Source organism: Hylaeus volcanicus, chromosome 1, assembly GCF_026283585.1.
Source record: "Hylaeus volcanicus isolate JK05 chromosome 1, UHH_iyHylVolc1.0_haploid, whole genome shotgun sequence".
In the NCBI taxonomy this organism is placed as follows: domain Eukaryota; kingdom Metazoa; phylum Arthropoda; class Insecta; order Hymenoptera; family Colletidae; genus Hylaeus; species Hylaeus volcanicus.
Window position 1 is genome coordinate 36,628,619 of NC_071976.1, and position 16,776 is coordinate 36,645,394.

The 16,776-nt window shown below is 37.2% G+C and overlaps 1 protein-coding gene across 1 annotated transcript; it reads right to left on the reverse strand.

Moving 5' to 3' along the window:
- Positions 1 to 696: 696 nt before the first annotated feature.
- On the reverse strand, positions 697 to 1,796 carry LOC128876677 (adenylate kinase isoenzyme 1-like). Its single transcript, XM_054123221.1, has 2 exons — positions 1,661 to 1,796; positions 697 to 1,298 (listed from the first exon to the last, which is right to left on the reverse strand). Exons 1-2 carry the CDS (start codon positions 1,794 to 1,796, stop codon positions 697 to 699), a joined length of 738 nt encoding a protein of 245 aa, XP_053979196.1.
- Between the last annotated feature and the right edge of the window lie 14,980 nt (positions 1,797 to 16,776).

A 16,776-nucleotide genomic window follows, 5' to 3' on the forward strand; every position in this document is an offset into this window, starting at 1 on the left:
GAGAGAGAGAGAGAGAGAGAGAGAGAGAGAGAGAGAGAGAGAGAGAGTATCAATGTTATCGTGTGATTTTCAATCTTTTTCAGAGAAAGAATAAATGTGGTTAATCATTTGCAATATTTTCAATATTTGAATGTTTGTCTTGGTAACATTAAATTTATACTGAATTTTATTAAAAAATCCCATGTTCTCGGAGACTAAATTAATTAGAATACTTTATATCGTAACGTCACTTAAAATATGCAGACCGGAGTGTTCGTTTTTTGAATTACCATGCACGACGCAGAAAATCTAATTACACATATCTTGTACATAAACTAACCAAATCACATTTAACGTCTACTAAATTATAATAAATACATGCGCAAATAACTGGATCAATAATATGGATCAATAATATGACTTTAATACTTTTATTGAAAATTTTCATAAAATTCATCCCCATAATGGATCACTTGATCCACTCATAAAAATTGTTTACGGAGAAGAGTTGTAGGCACCAAACTCACATCTCTTTCACCAACAATTGATTCCACAAACAAAAACTGCTAAAGTAGTATTTAACGTGTATCAAATAAGTCCTTAAACATTATCCGAACTGTACCAAAGATATGATTTTAAGACGTTTATCAAACTGTTCCCTTTAACGGAACACCTAATCTGTTTATAAAAATCGTTCACGGAGAAGAATGTTCAAATCTACGTTCTTTCCAGTTCGTCTATAACCTCGTCCGAAGATGCAACAGTTTTTACTTCTGCCGAGGTTGACGTTCTCTGGAAGTTCATGAGAAGATCGTCGATAATCCTGCATGCTTCTTCGTACACGGTCTTTGCGTCGTTATTTCCATCGATGATCGCCAAAAGCTTCTTGTAGTGTTTAACTATCGGTAGATTTCTTTCATGGAATTCCCTGATGTCTCTCTTGATGATATCGAAGTTGATGAATGGTCTCTCAGTGGTTGTGATGCTTCTGGCCATGATTCGATCGCTCAGGACCGAGTTTTGTACGTTCAGAAATAAAACGAGATCGGGTGGCCTCACTTCCCTGTCGAACACTTGGCACTGACTCCTCCGCCTCGGAAACCCGGAGACGATGATACCTTTCTTGTCGTGCAAATTGGTCAGAATGTTGACCGTAATCAATTCGAGCAATATATCCGTTGGTACCAGATGACCCTCCGACATCATTCGCGCCAACACAAATGCTCTCTCCGTTCGTTTCGCCACCTCTTGTCGGATAATATCGGCGCTGATTATCTTGAGGAAGTCGTACTTCTCTGCCACCTTTGAGCACAATGTTCCTGGAATGATCGACAACAAGTTCGTCTCCATTTGCAGAGTAATCTGAGAGTTGTAGAAAATGGGTCAACTAAACTCTGTATATATGTAGATGTGTATAAGTAAAATTTATATGAACAATATTTATAAGTTCGTATCACACTCAGGGAAATATATACACGTATATATAATATTATATTTCACAAAATAATTAAATTAAAAATTTACTTTACGTATAGTAAGTGTACCCATTCCGAATACACGTATGTACATATATACGTTTATTTAAAATGTACCATTAAGGTTATTATTGTTAATTGTACAAGGTACGATAGAAGAGATTTATCGAGCGATACTCGGACTAAAAATTAATGAAACTTGTAACTTTTTCCAGCCCCTGGTCCCCCAATGATAAAGATGATTGGCAAGCCAGATTCCTTAATCGGCTTGGTGTCGACAGTAAAGGAGGTGCTCGCAATTGAATGAAGCTCAGTGTCGAAAGGTTTTATACAATTGCCCATCGAACCGATCGTTTTTGGATATCCTTGTACTCTTAAAACCCCTCTCTTCGTTTGCCGACAGAAACGAAATACATTTAACTACGTCCCCGTTGCGTAACGTGAAAGTTTCTGTTTGAGTATTTATTTTCTGGAGACACGGCTCGTTCATCGTGAAGTGTGATTGGAGTCGGTGAAAAAGTAAATCGTGAACAAAATCGATATTTGTTTTCGTGCATTTACGCAAGTTCTTTTTCCTAGCATGAAGTGTACAGTTTCTGTGATTACGGTTTCCGTGCCGAGGTATTTTCTGAAGGGTGTGTAAAAATAAGTTGGACTCGGGAAACAAAGCGAAATATGTAAACAATATTTAGATGAATTTTCTTACATTTTAAGCATCGCTAAAGTTTGCAACATACTCAAATTTTCACAAAATCTCAAATGGTGCTCCATGTAGCGTCTGATGTCTGAAAATCATTGGTTAGATTACTTAGCAAATAAGTGAGAGTATGTATACGAGTATATTTTGATGGTAAAATTTATATGTATAGTACATAGTAAACGTATTTTATTTCATTATATTAATAATATGTTTTGTATAAAGCTTGTTTCGATCCAATTTATGGTATTTGTAGCCCCTTGGGTCCCTTCCTCACCGACTACCGGTAGACCTATGTCAAGTCCTCATATTTAACAGAAATTCATTTCTATACGATTATGTCCTTTTCCAAACTGTTTGTACACTCTGAGGAAATTGAAGTGTGTTATTACATTAAATATCACATCACCTGCATCACCGACCTGATCTAAACACTTCATCACCGATGATTAAGTATACATTACACTGGATATTTATCCAAGTTTCTGTTTCATGAGCTGAAGTACCGACCTCACGATCAATTAGTAACCATGTAGCGCACTCTACGCTTGAGCCTGACCACTTCATGGACCACAATCGATAGAAATACCAAAGTCGGTAAGCGCAACAAACATACAGAGCTGATCGCTACACCACGTCTGTGGTTTTATCACAAGGTGAAGACTAGGGTAAACAGTGGGATCTTCCTGTCCCACAGATACCTACCTCAAAGTCTTTCTAAGAACCAGAAGAAATTTATTGCTGCAAGTGGTAAGAATTGGATCCCATTCTCAAAGCATTATGTTGAGATAAATGAGACCTGAGATATTTCAAACATGTAACAAGTATATACATATACCGAGGAGGAATTGGTTAAATAACAATCAGAATTTTAGTATCTCTCTCTATACCTCATAATTGATGATCACACTAAGGGAAGGGAGTTAGGAAGGATAAAAGAGACCCGTTTGTTCTCTTACGTTCTATTACGTTTGTTTAATGTGTCCAATAAATAATTATTATTTATTATATTTTTGAATGGCATGTATTTAAAGAACACTTTAGTAGCCATTTATTACGAATCTTTATTAAGATCGATCTATATGCAGTATTATCCACGAGTACATTAATTGCTGTTTTACAAAAGATATTAGCGAGGGACCAGAGTAGGTGTAACTTTCAAAATTTTCAACATTTTCGTAGTTCAATCTACTCTAAGACATCACTGAAATATTGTCAAGTATTCTCAATGAAATGTGAGTTGAACCTTACGGTGTACATATATGTACATATGTGGCAATCAGCGTTGGTCCAATGATAACTTGTCGACGTGGGTGGTCACTTTAAGACCCTTCCCCTCGTTCTCTTTTCTAAAGACATATCGAACTTTTCCTTATCTATTAATGGAACTAATAAGTTCCAACTGTCGGCGATAGTGAAAGAATGGATTTTACAGATAAAAATTTAATCGTTATCCTTAGTCCGTGCAGAAAATATCTGAAATTCTTCGTGTTTGTTTTCTTCAGAATTGTGGATATTGCGTGACCAGTGGCCTCGAGAATGCGTACATTAGAAACAATCCTCATCTGATTTAATATGTAGGACAGTGTAAACGATACCGTTTCGACACCCGATACATTGGACAGCTGTGAATTATAATAAATGGATTAAAATCAGGTTCCGACATTATACTGCGCTGACGGATGTCTTGAATGTTCACGATTAAACCTAGACCAATGTCAAATTCATATAAAAATTAAAAAGACTTCTTTTGAGATTTTAAAGTGTTTATTCACCGAGCGAAAACCAGAATTACTTTTGACCAAGAATCAAATTTTATTTAATCCGTTATAAATATACACTACTTTGTTTTGTTTTAATCATAATCCTACACTATATCAACGTGATTAGGAGCTTCTTTATTCTTAATCCTGTCGATATCTTTATTTCATTATATTCTAGATGATACTTGAAAAATGTTAAAACAGCACCGTTTTAGTTTTTGTCCAGTTGAATAGCATAAAATGTATGTATCGCGTAAAATATATGACAAGTCGATGACCAACTTGGCTATAAAGTACATCATAATACTCCGAGGAAAGCGAATAAACACGCGGCTCGTTCAAAGTAAAATGATCGAACGCCCAAGGCTGCATCGGAGGTGTCTCGTTGTCCCGTTGTGGTGGGGTTACATAATAAAACTTGCATACGTCCACAATAACATTAACGAACAAAGCAAGTGCACGCACGGTGGTTTACTCGCGAATTTAGTACTCGATGCTCGAGGGAAATAATCGTCGCGCAACCTTTGCGAATCCGTAAAACAAGATATAAAGTTTCACCCTGAAAATGATTTGTACGACAAAGTCGATGAATAACCATGCGGTCACGCGGTAATTCGTCGTCGTATTCATAGGGTCACGGTTTTCCCACAAAGCTGCCAAGCAACTTGCATGCAGCGTTTATACATGCCACGCTTTCCGTTAAACACCGTTACATAACAATATTTATAAGATTAGGGAAGAGTGGAATGTGTTAGAAGGGCTTTAATAAAACCAATTTCCGTCTCGGTTTCATAGTTGTATCGTGCAACAGCTATCCATAAATTATCGATAAGTTTAATATTCGCAGAATATACAATACCGTTCCGAATGCGACGTGAATGCGACAAAAGCCCGTATCGGTCTTAATAATTTCGCAAGTTCACAGCATTTCCTGTATCGGAGACCAGTGCTCCGATAGCTGTCATCTACTTAATAAATTATGTTAAACGCGATATACTGCCAATTACATACAGCTGTATCACCTTTTCGCGGTACGATACACGAACGATATTGCAGATTCTAGGAAAACTCGACGTCTAAGGGACACATGTCAGCGCAGATAACATGTATGTGCCGTTCGCTCGTCGACGCCGCGCGCCGGCGCCGACGCCGACGCCGACGCCGACGCCGACGCCGACGGCTCGATACCTTACAAAGAGAAAATCGTATATTCGATTGACTATGAAACGGTCAAGTAGGGAACGGACCGAGCGTACGTACGCGAATTCATTTTCCATCGAACGCGACGGATCAAGTCCATTAGCGTCGTGGCGCTTACCGTGCTTACCGCGCCTCCATTACTTGTGCCACGATAAGATCGCGACGGCCAATAATAGATAGGACAATCATGGGAAATGGACACGGTCGATCAATGATGCCTGAAGAGAGAAAAAGAATCCCCGTCCGTGTGTCATTAAAACGCAGCCTGCCGATAGTCGAACGCAGAACTAGATACAGATGCGAGAGTGAGCACCTGACCAGATTAGAAGGCGGCACCGGCTTAGAGAGATTAAAATTGAAATAAGTTAGGCGCCTGCGGATAGCCGCTTGAACGTTTTCTTTTCCAGATCCTTTTCCGTGAAATCATTTGAATACTTGGAAGTAAAGGACCTGATGAATATTTCTATAATGGGAAAAACTGGTCCGTGTGAGCTTGACAATTTGTCGTTGGAATAATTTATAAACTTGGCGAGAAATTTATCTGAACGCTAACAATTATTCTTACTATTCATGGATTATTTATTGTTTAGTAATATTCACGAGGGATAGGTGTGTTGCAAGGAATATTGTTGATAACAGGCTACATAAAATATGGATAAAATTTAGTAAGCTACGTAACAGACTACATATTAAGTGGATTATAAAACGTGTAAGCTTTTCGGAACATTGCGGTGTTACAAGTTATTAATTAATCCTCTTCGCAATAAAATACAAAAGTTGTGTTAATCTTAACTTGCCCAAATTTCAAATTATATTAAATCATTCGATGCTTAAAATTTGAATTGTTGGAAATAGTTATTCGTTACAGTTTATTTAAGAAAGAAGAGTATGCAATATATTATTGCATATGAATATTAAGTACGAAATAGAGGAAAATATGAAATTACTCGTAGAAGCATAATAGAATTCATAGACATGAAACACAATTCGTTTGATATTAATTCTAAAGTATAATGATCGAATAACAAAGGCTGTATCGAATGCATAACAATTTCACGTAGGATGCAAGTACTTAAGTTTCCATTGGGAATCGATACCTTCCGTTTCGTTGTTGGAATCATGGTGCGTCTAGATTGAATCTAACGATTCCAGAACAGGTTGTTGGCAGCTGTGTTCAAAGGATCGATGCGGGAAGGACACGATGGGTAAGGATGCCAGGCCATCGCATTAGCATCGTCAACTTGTCCACGTGAAATTATCGTGCAACGTAATTCCTCGAAACAAGCGTAAACTCTCTGTATAAACAATTGGAAATGAATGATGTACTCACGAGAGCTGCATGAGATCTATTCTAAAATGAAATCTATAAAATAAGGATTCTACAAATTTATAGTTGACTCAATAAATTTCAACTTTAACGCTGTGCGTGCGCGTGTTGATCATACTTAAGACAAATTAAGAAATTACAAATTAAGAATTATGCTTCGACAAGCAACTGTTTTATACGTCAAGATGAATTTATTCTAGATTTTCAGTTCCATTTTTTCATGCTTTTTATTGCGATAGTTTCCCAAGATCTACAAACACTAATGGGATTAATCAATGTACCATTTACTGTGACTTTTGCACCATAGTTGGCGGAATTCATACTAAGAAGACCTTATTCTGCCACGATCAATGAACAGCGTACTACAGATGAAGACAAATAGTTGTCAGGAATGGAGGTTGCGACTGGAACACAAAACACAAAACACAAAACACACAACACAGAACCTGAAACTAACGATCGAGACTCAAGTATTGGTTTTTTTCTGGTGCCATATCTAAAATTCAATTTTCAGATTACCATTGGTGAGTTATATGATTCGAGGATAGATTGAGCAATTTAAAACGATAAAGTAAAATCGTATAAACGTATATCTAAATCAGAATCAAGGATAAAACTCGATATTATTCTTTTTTTCTCGATAATATTATTTATTACTATTAAATCGTACGTTTAAGGTAATATTAATTATTAATTTCGTATTCGATCTTGTTTTCAACTTACAACGAATCTTATGATCTAAAAAATATCATTGATACTGTTCAATAATACCATATACATACATATATATATATGTATGTATAATTCCTTATACCGAATTAAAAAATTTTAATTACCCTCCTAATTCATAGGTTATTGCACACAAAACTTAGTACAACTCAGAAGCATGATGAAACGCATCATACCTTCATACAAACTGACTTTACTATTTTCAACTGCTAAATTTATCTCTGAAATGTGCTTCACGTACTATAGTACACTCCGAATGATAAATTATTCAATGGAACGGAAATAAATCCATCCTTTTAGCTTCTCAGATTTTCATCATTTTCCTTCGTTTTGTTGTCCCCATCTCGTTATTGCCAATAATCATATTCACCTTGCATTATGTGGTAGCCATTGAACAAACATGAACGCACTAATGCAGTCGCCTACCTGGATGAAGGGACAATTGTCTTATTTTCTCCCGAGTGCCGTATCTAAGTGTATTATTATACCAACACAATGGAGTCCCGTACACGGTCCTTAATAAACAAACAATTGCTGATCTTGTGCTAAATTGCTCGAGAAAATTACTCGATACTCGTGCGACCTCTGTTTTTATCTCACTCGATACCGCGCGGTATCTAATTTTTCCCCATTAACATTTTACAACTACGAACTGTAATTATCAGCTGTGCAGTTTACGTGATCATGCGAGTTTGCTTTCACCGCGTGCTTTCGTTTTTACTTGATGCAACGTTTCGCGTTCCTTGTTTTCGCCTCGGCACGTTTTTATCGCAAAAGTAAAAGCAGTAATAAAGTGAGCACAAAAATAGACGGAAAATGGAGGATAAATCCGAATCCCATTAAAAATATTTATGGGTATCAGCCTGTAGACAAAGTACGATTGTGCAGAAACGTCGAAGCTTAGATGGGTGCGATCCTTTCTCTCTCCCGTTTGTAACGTATGCATATACATATCTTCAGCCCCGATCTATTTGCCGAACCACTCCTATCGATGTATCACCGTGCACTCGACGCTGATGCAACTCTATTAACGACGCTAAATGGCGCTCTCGGGGCGTCGACGTCACAAAAGTGGCACATGCTCGAGGTGCACCGAGGTATTTGTATTCGCTAAAATGCAATTTCAACGCGAAAGCGCCACCAGGCAGTTTTCATGCGATCGATTACACGCCCGCTTCTATAAAGATTCAGGATGTGACGTAACCCCCCCAGGCCCGAGGTTACAGGGTCAAACTCTTCGCTTTGATGAAAAGCCAAGACCGTGTCTCAATTTTCCAGACCAGACATTACCGTGCCGTGCAGCCCGATACACGACAAAGTTTCCACACGACTTCTACTTGGATTAGGTCCCAGAATGCCTGGAAAACGCACCGCGACCCGATTAAAATGCACGTTGTACGTAGAAACGCGAGTTTCTCAACCTGGTTCTGAAGAATCGTGTGAGAAAAATACTTTGAATCGCTTAAGATTCATCGAGTGCAAGAAACTATCAGTTTCTTCGATCAGTTGGTACGAATCTAAATAAATGATAAACCCGAGTAAAACCCGAGTAAACCCGTGTAAAAGTTGAAGAATAGTCGATTTAAAAATGGTCGAATTTTTGACAGACTACACTAAAATCCTTACAATTTATGTTATTTTTGAGGTAAATCAATTTTTTTAATCAGTACAAATAATTATTCTCCTTTCGATATTTACAATTATAAATATTATTTTAGATTGTTTCTAGGTCAAGTAGATGCGACGACAGTCGGTATTTCATTAAACTTCGCATAACATTACGTACAGTATAGGATATTAATCAACATGATGTGACTAATTATGTTGAGATAGGGTTGGGTGTCGCTAATATTTATGTTTCTACATCAAAAGCACAACTAGTTTAGATTTTTATCACTGATAAATATCACGTTTTATTGCAGTAATCATCTTGCTGTTACTAATATTTATCGTAGAGTTAATGTCACTGGTACAAATATTTATTACGACACGAAATACTTTTATCCTGACATTAAAGTCTCGCCAGAATTCTTTTCAAGTTCAACATATTACTTCGTACCTGTTACATTTTCTTGTTCTCGTACTTGTTCTGACTCGTATAAACTTTTACATGTTTACAGAGCTTGTTAGTCGCCGCATGCTTATTCGTATCTATCCTATTCTGTGTGTTATTTAGTTTTTACTTTCCAGCTATTAGGATATCTCTGAGGTTAGATTATAAACAGCAATTCTGCTACATTTCGTCTCTCGAATTCATTTTTATAAAACAAATATTTTCGACCCGTCAAAGTTCGACACACTAAGCGTGTCGCATTGAGAATACCTTAGATGTTTAGGTCATCGCCTAATATTAAACTGTGCACCAGCGATTGAAGCGTTGCGCGTTACGCACATTTTAGCGATGAATTATGCTCGTGATGTTATTAACGCGTATGAATTGCGCGTTTATTTCCATGGCTTAATAAATAACGGTCAGCACGTCTTGCAAAAATTGGAGCAACGCTGCATCGTGTCAAGATATTCCTTAACGCCGCTACGATAAAAGTTGTAGCAGCCAGCTGTACAAAGAAACTATTTATGTGATATTCGCAAGGTAAATTGTAGCAATTACTGGAATCTCAACCAGTGACCGATACGTGTGCAGTTGCAGTTAATGTCGATCACGAGTCATCCTTGGCATGCAATACGGAAACGTTGCAACTGAAATGATCGCTCTGGATCTAGATGCTGGATGTTAGTCCGAATGCAACGATGATTAAGGGATTCAGTGTTTTAAAAAAACGAGAATGAATTGCGTAATAAAAGGTTGCGAAGAGATTGTCGATTTTCTCTTGTTGCGTTGCGTTGCGTTGCGTTGCGTTGCGTTCTGTCGACGACGACCAGTTTATTCTATTAGTGGAACCCCGTGTCAGTAGACTAATTTACAACTTAATAAATTACTGCTGTAAGATAATGAGCGACTCCTGAACCATCGCTGATACGACAACTAGTGGAATTTCAGCGAGCATAAAGCACCAATCGTACGTCTGGATCGTTGATTATCCAACATTTGATTCTACTATAAAACAGTGTTATACGCAGGCAATAATTAATTAATAATTGAATCTGTTGGTCAAGAGACGCAGTAGCAATTGCTGATTTTATGGCTGAGTTGCGCCGTTGATTAAAAAATTTATTAGCGAAAGCAGTCCTCGGCTGTTAATATTTGCATGTTTGGCGCCGTACCGTTACGTATAATCTGATATTCTGCCTTCCAGACGTAATATAGACATAAAACTGGAATTAAGAAACATCCGAGATTCTCATTAATCCCGGGACTCGGACAATATTTCATTATCGTGCGTGGTAGCTTCCTCCCTCCTGTATCATTGGTTATTCAACGTGCGAATCCATCGATTGTTATCACCTCGACGGAACAATTGTGATGTAACGTTAATGATTCTAATGGATCCTGTCGAGTCCATCAAGTCAATGACACTGCGAATGGAAGTGACTGAAGAACACTATCGATTTCTGTAATTACGTTTGTATAATGTCCACCTGTTGCCATGTAGTCGTTCGTTTATTTTCACGCGCCAACTTTGTTTCTTTGATCTTTGCGTCAACTGAACGCAATAAAAGCTGCCATATCTAATACCTCTAATTAGATTAAAATGAACTCGAGTCAATTTTTTAATATTACAAACTATATACACATTGAACAGTATTTTGTTAAATAACTGTCACCTTTTAATATTATACAAATATTTACTAAACGACTCAATTAAGTATATTTTATATAAAATCAATAATACATTCATACCGGATACGTTATTGGTGAAGCAATGGTAAAAACTATGCTGCTTCAAGGATGACGAATTATTTCAGCCAGGAAGAAGCAAAATTCGGTCACGGCCGCGGAGGAACATAATTCACGGCAACGCTGCTGAACGCTTCATTAAACAAATTAAGATCAACTATCTAAACATCATGTTTCGTCATTTAATATTATAGTTACTGGCTTTCCCAGGCTTTTGGGCAACATGTGCGCGATTTAGAATACGTATAACAGATAAGTAACGCGAGAACTAGATTGTAAAATCACGTTTCATTTATTTCCTATGTGCATTCGATTCGTACAACTATTAGATTCGAGAACGGGTACGTACGCGACACGTAAACGTTACTCATAAATTACAAACGTTAATTTACAGAAATTTATTTTCTCCGCAGATATGACTGCAATTTTCACCAACAGATCGTATCTGTGTTCTCACCTATCTCTCGCAACAATCGTTATTACTTTCTGCACTTAGCATCGAGCAAGATGATTATCGTTGAAGGGGGACAATATCATTCACCTTTGTTACTCGTTACTTGGTTGGTTATTTCTACAGGAACACCTACGTCTCCGGGACAACTTCATTTCTACCCGACACGAAGATGACAGGTTCGTTTCTTCTTATCAAATGTTCATGTACGATGGCTTGTTTCTTTATTACTTTTAAATTACTTTCATTCTTACCGGTCGCGAATGTGTTAATTAATCCATAGAAAACAGAGAAAGAAATATATCGAAACTACTTACTATACATGATATTAATAGGAATATGTTAGTAAATGAATACCATTGAATTTAATAGTCGATGCTCTACTAAATGTACTTGTTCGGTTGAGTGACTAATGACGACAGTTGCTTGTCCCCATCGCGAAGTCAATGATAATCACTTGCATTTATCACAAAGTCGTGACTCGTATCGCTTGCATTTATCACCTAGTTGGCGACAATCTTTTACCAGCTGGGTACAAAACAATATTCATAATAAATATTCAACTACTGATTTACTTTATTCGCAGCTCATCGTATTAGAAATGAAATTACATTTGTGACTTTCTTCGTTAGTGTATCAGAAGGAATAATATAAATAGTTTGTTTGCATAAATAATTATTTGTTCGTAGGATGGAGATAATCTGTCTGGTATAGGTGCATAGTTTGCATGCTTTGTGCAAAGTACTTAAATAAAAATTCAAATTGCTAATTACGACCCATGACCTTTATGTATCTCGTGACGATGTTCCTCTATTATATCAATGAAAAATTTCATTATGAATTTTGATTCGCAGTTGAACTGATTACTCGCATGTTTTAGTATTTAAAATAACTTGAAAGCTACACGTGCATGTATGTGCCAATATCATTAACGAGGTTAAATACACCACATATCTCTATTAATAAGTGCCTCCGTTCCAAAATTTTATTCCAAGAAAATTATACGCATATGTTACCTAATTTTCCGTGATTCCTCGCTTTGCATCACGATATGTGCAATATATCGTACATATAGAGCAGTAAATATCAAAATATATGTAAAATTATTTTGCACACTGCAGCGAATATGATGTATTTATTATTAATATGTGATCACGAGGAAATAATCATATCATGTCTCTATAGAATCCTATAATATGTGCCACGTTCGTCGAATAACGATTGATTCACTCGCTATCAACACTACTAATAAGAACATTAATATACGTCAAATCAGTTATATTAATAGTAACTAATTCTGAACTATTTATCGTTTTTTCGTCCCATTTCTATTTGGAGTCCCTTTCAGTAACTTTGAAAACTGCTACTTCAAACAAATAAACACAGTAGCAACGACCGTTTCAATGCGCAAACGAGTCGGCCATAAATCAAAACCTTGAAACACTTCTTCACAGCATCCTGCTCAACTCTGGCCAGCCTTTCCAGGATAATTGCAACCAAGCCGCAATATTTTCTTACCGTACCCGCGCGGTTCTTGTTGTGCCACGTTTAATTCGACGGAATAAAGACGTATTATTATTGTCATCGTTTTGGCGAGGGAAAATTAGCCCAATCATTTACGGAGGCGCGCGCAAGCGAGCGAGCGAGCGATCAAGAGGATGATCCAAACGCGATATATTTATACGGCGCGCCGCGTAGACCAGAGGCTGATGAACGATGATGATATAACGAGGGAGATGCACTCCGGACGTCTCGTAGGAATGTGGCAATTTAACGATATCAGCCAGGCCGACGCGGCTAATTCTATCTGCGCGCTACTCGATAATTTGCCCAGAAGAAAATTAGATCGGTACCACTGAGAAATCGCTAATTACCCCGCCGCGCCAACTCGCAGCTAGGCGAAGCAGCTCTTGAATCGCTAGTTGCGACTTTGCTCTTTGAATTTTATCGAATTAGAGCGAATTAGATCGATAGCGTGCGGTGGCGGCTGATTGCTCGCTGTCTCGCAGTGAACTGGAGACCTATCCAAGGATAGCTATCCTATCCAAGGATACCTATCCATCTGGATAATAAGGAGACCTATCCAAGGATAGCTCGTAATTTTCTTTGGAATTAAAAAGTGATTAGACCGGTGCTACTAATACCGTACTGTGATTATTAGTTGGTGTAGGACGCGTGAAGATATAGACGCATGAACGTCACTTTTGCGGAGAGTATCTCCTTCGATGTTATTTAATTAAATTCTATTAAGGAAGCATACAGATTGCTGGTAGTTTGTTATTTAATAAATGTAATGCGCTATCGGTGATCACTAATTGCTCCTTTGTGATGAAAATAAGGAATCTAGAGTGTATAGGCGATTATACTTTATTTTGATGTACATATTATTCTGTGTTTCGATATTCAGTATTACGTTGTATATTGCTGCATATATATAACGATGATAATACAGTATTTAGACATTCGAGTTTTATCGTTTCAGCAAATTTCTTCCTTTCATTTGCGGTTTATAAGTGCTCGGTATCGATCGACGGATCGTAATGACAGGCCTCGGAAATATTAACATAAAACATTCAACAGCAACATTGTACGATGTCTATAAATTCATTCCAGCCACTCGACGTATAGTACAAACACTCGGGATGATATATGTATTTGAGCATAGTGGTCTCGATTAGCTAATAAGTAATTCAAAAGAAACAGAACACTGGAGGTCTGGCCCTCGCGACCGAGCAAACATTGTTACGTTCCTGCGTAAGATACATCTATGTATCTTAGTATGTCGAACTGCCATTAGTGCCGGTATAAATCATAGCGCGACAAAAATTTGATCAATGCCAGACTTATTATTACTCGTGGTTTCGCGTCGGCACATTTTTACGCATCCTACATATTTAGATGCAGCCACTATAGTTGCGAAGAAGGTGCGATTCTAAAGTACGGGAGGTCAAGTGGTGTGAAATAGTTTTATGTTGTATCATATTACTGATTAATATCGCGTTACGTACACGATACTATGTTCGCGGAAAGTATCATTCGAGAAGCAAACATTGTTGCTTGCTTAATGTTAAATCTATTAACATATGTAATGTTGTTAATATCTATTCAATATTTACATATATTATTTTGTAGTATCCTCGAATTTCGTCTTCATTATTCGAAATTTCTGTGCTTCAGACATTTCAGTTCACTAGATTGTAGCATACAATGGCTCATTTTCTACCTTGCATTACATTTTAGTATCCTGTATATTCGTGTTGTACGTTTTAGTGTTCTACATTCCAATGCAGAAAACAATTTTTCAGCAGACTTCAGCATCCCACATTTCGTAACTCGATATTCAACTTTATTCCAATATTCTGTATAGTTTTCATGTTGCTACATTTTTTTCAATGTTAATACGACGTTGACAAAACATGGGATAAATGGAAAGCTTGCTTCTGTTTCCGAAGCAAAGGACTATCGAAAGACTGGCACGTCATTAGCGGGATTGCAAATCACCGGTTCCGGGGGGATGATACCGATCCCCGGCCGATGGCTTAATGTAAATATTTAACGTTATTCAGTATGCGTCTATAAAGACGATTATGCGCTATATCCACGTTTCGTATCGTCGCGATCTTTTCTTACGACCGGTTGCTCGGTGTGTTCTCTTTTCCCTCTCCTAGCTGGGACTAACCACGCCGCATCTTCGAATCGTCTCTTCTCCGTTTCGTTCGACGTTACCCGGTATTTAAGCTAGACGGTGACATTCATTTTCTATATCATAAAGAGTATAGTAAATAGTCACCATTTCGAACATCGTTCAGACACTAAATTTCATACAAAGTGGAGGTTGAAAACATTTATCAAACTGGTTCGAATAATTATTGAATCCTACGTTTCTGCTTTTACATATATGCGATAATGTACATTTGCATTTTACGTCGCAAAGTTGATCAACTCATTCCAATGCAAGAGATACTAGAAATACTAAAAAGAGAAATCGAATCGTAGCACTGTATATCAGAGAAAATCAGATAACTTGAAATTTGTTGAGACTAGAGAACCAGTATAGGCTTTAATAATATATCAGGTATGCTTGAGTCTCTGATACAAATGAAGATAATTTTCGAGTCTGGAACACTTTGAATAAATAAATTCTTTCTATTTGAAAAGTTGTTAGTTGTTACAACGTCAGAAAGAAATACTAAATATAAATATAACAAGAGTTTCACCGAAGGAATGTGATGTTTAAATTAGAACGATTGGAAAAAAGTAATTTTCGACCAAAGTTATTGGAGAGTTTTTATCGGCTTTTGATCGACCGATACACGAGTATAATAAATCCGTTTCCGTGTGTATTTCTTAAAACGTATAAATAAGCCGATAAAACGAAGTTCGAGGTTCCGATATTCCCTCGAATGAGGTGGCAGGATCGTCCCGGTATTTGGTTTCAGCGATGCACGGATTTTAGTAGGTTCTGGATTATGGGACTAAAATTAGTTAACCCTCCGGCTGCCAGCTAACCACGTCTTTATAAAAAAGCAATCGCGACACTACGGTATAAACAAGCCTGTTAGAGCGACTGCGCGATCCCGTAAGCTCCTTTCGCGATAAACAACCATCACGAGGATCACTTATATACTTTGCTCGTTTTTCTCCTGATCCTGCATGAAATTGTCGCCACCGTTGAGAATCTATTGTCGCGGTAAAATATAAATGTCTGCCAAAGAACCGTTTATGCTGGTGAAGATTTCTTTTTTGCTTCTCAACAGAACAAAATATTTACGGTGAATCTTTCAAGTTTATACTTTTAGAATTTTAAATGCGTCAGATTGTCAAGAGTAACGAACTTTCCTATATAATAGGAGGCATGTATTTTTAATTTTAATACTTATTACATATTGTAAACTGTATGCTTGGAGTAATAAGGTGTATAGAATAACTTTTATAGTAATACCTTAGATTTTCTAAAAATCGAATTATTTGGATCTCCTGAGCGATACGAAAATATTTTATGATTCAACGAAACAAATCTATGTTGGTGAACGTTATAATGATTCTGATCATTCTCTACAAAATTAATTTTCGTCAACTAATTTTAGAAAAGTAATATACGTCTCACGAGAACATTGCACATGTCCAGCAATCTTTATTCCGATTCAAACACGCCTTCACAGAAAATAAAAAGTGACGAAAACTTTTGAAATTTTATGATAAAAATACGAGACTGCCCCTCTTAATTGGAAACGCAATCGGAAACGTCTGATTGGCAGGTGACATACAAAGGTGGAGGCCTCTAAAGCTTCGTTCATAGAGTGCCGCGAGACACGCGGCTGTATAAAGTCGATCCTCCACCGACCGGAGCCGTCAG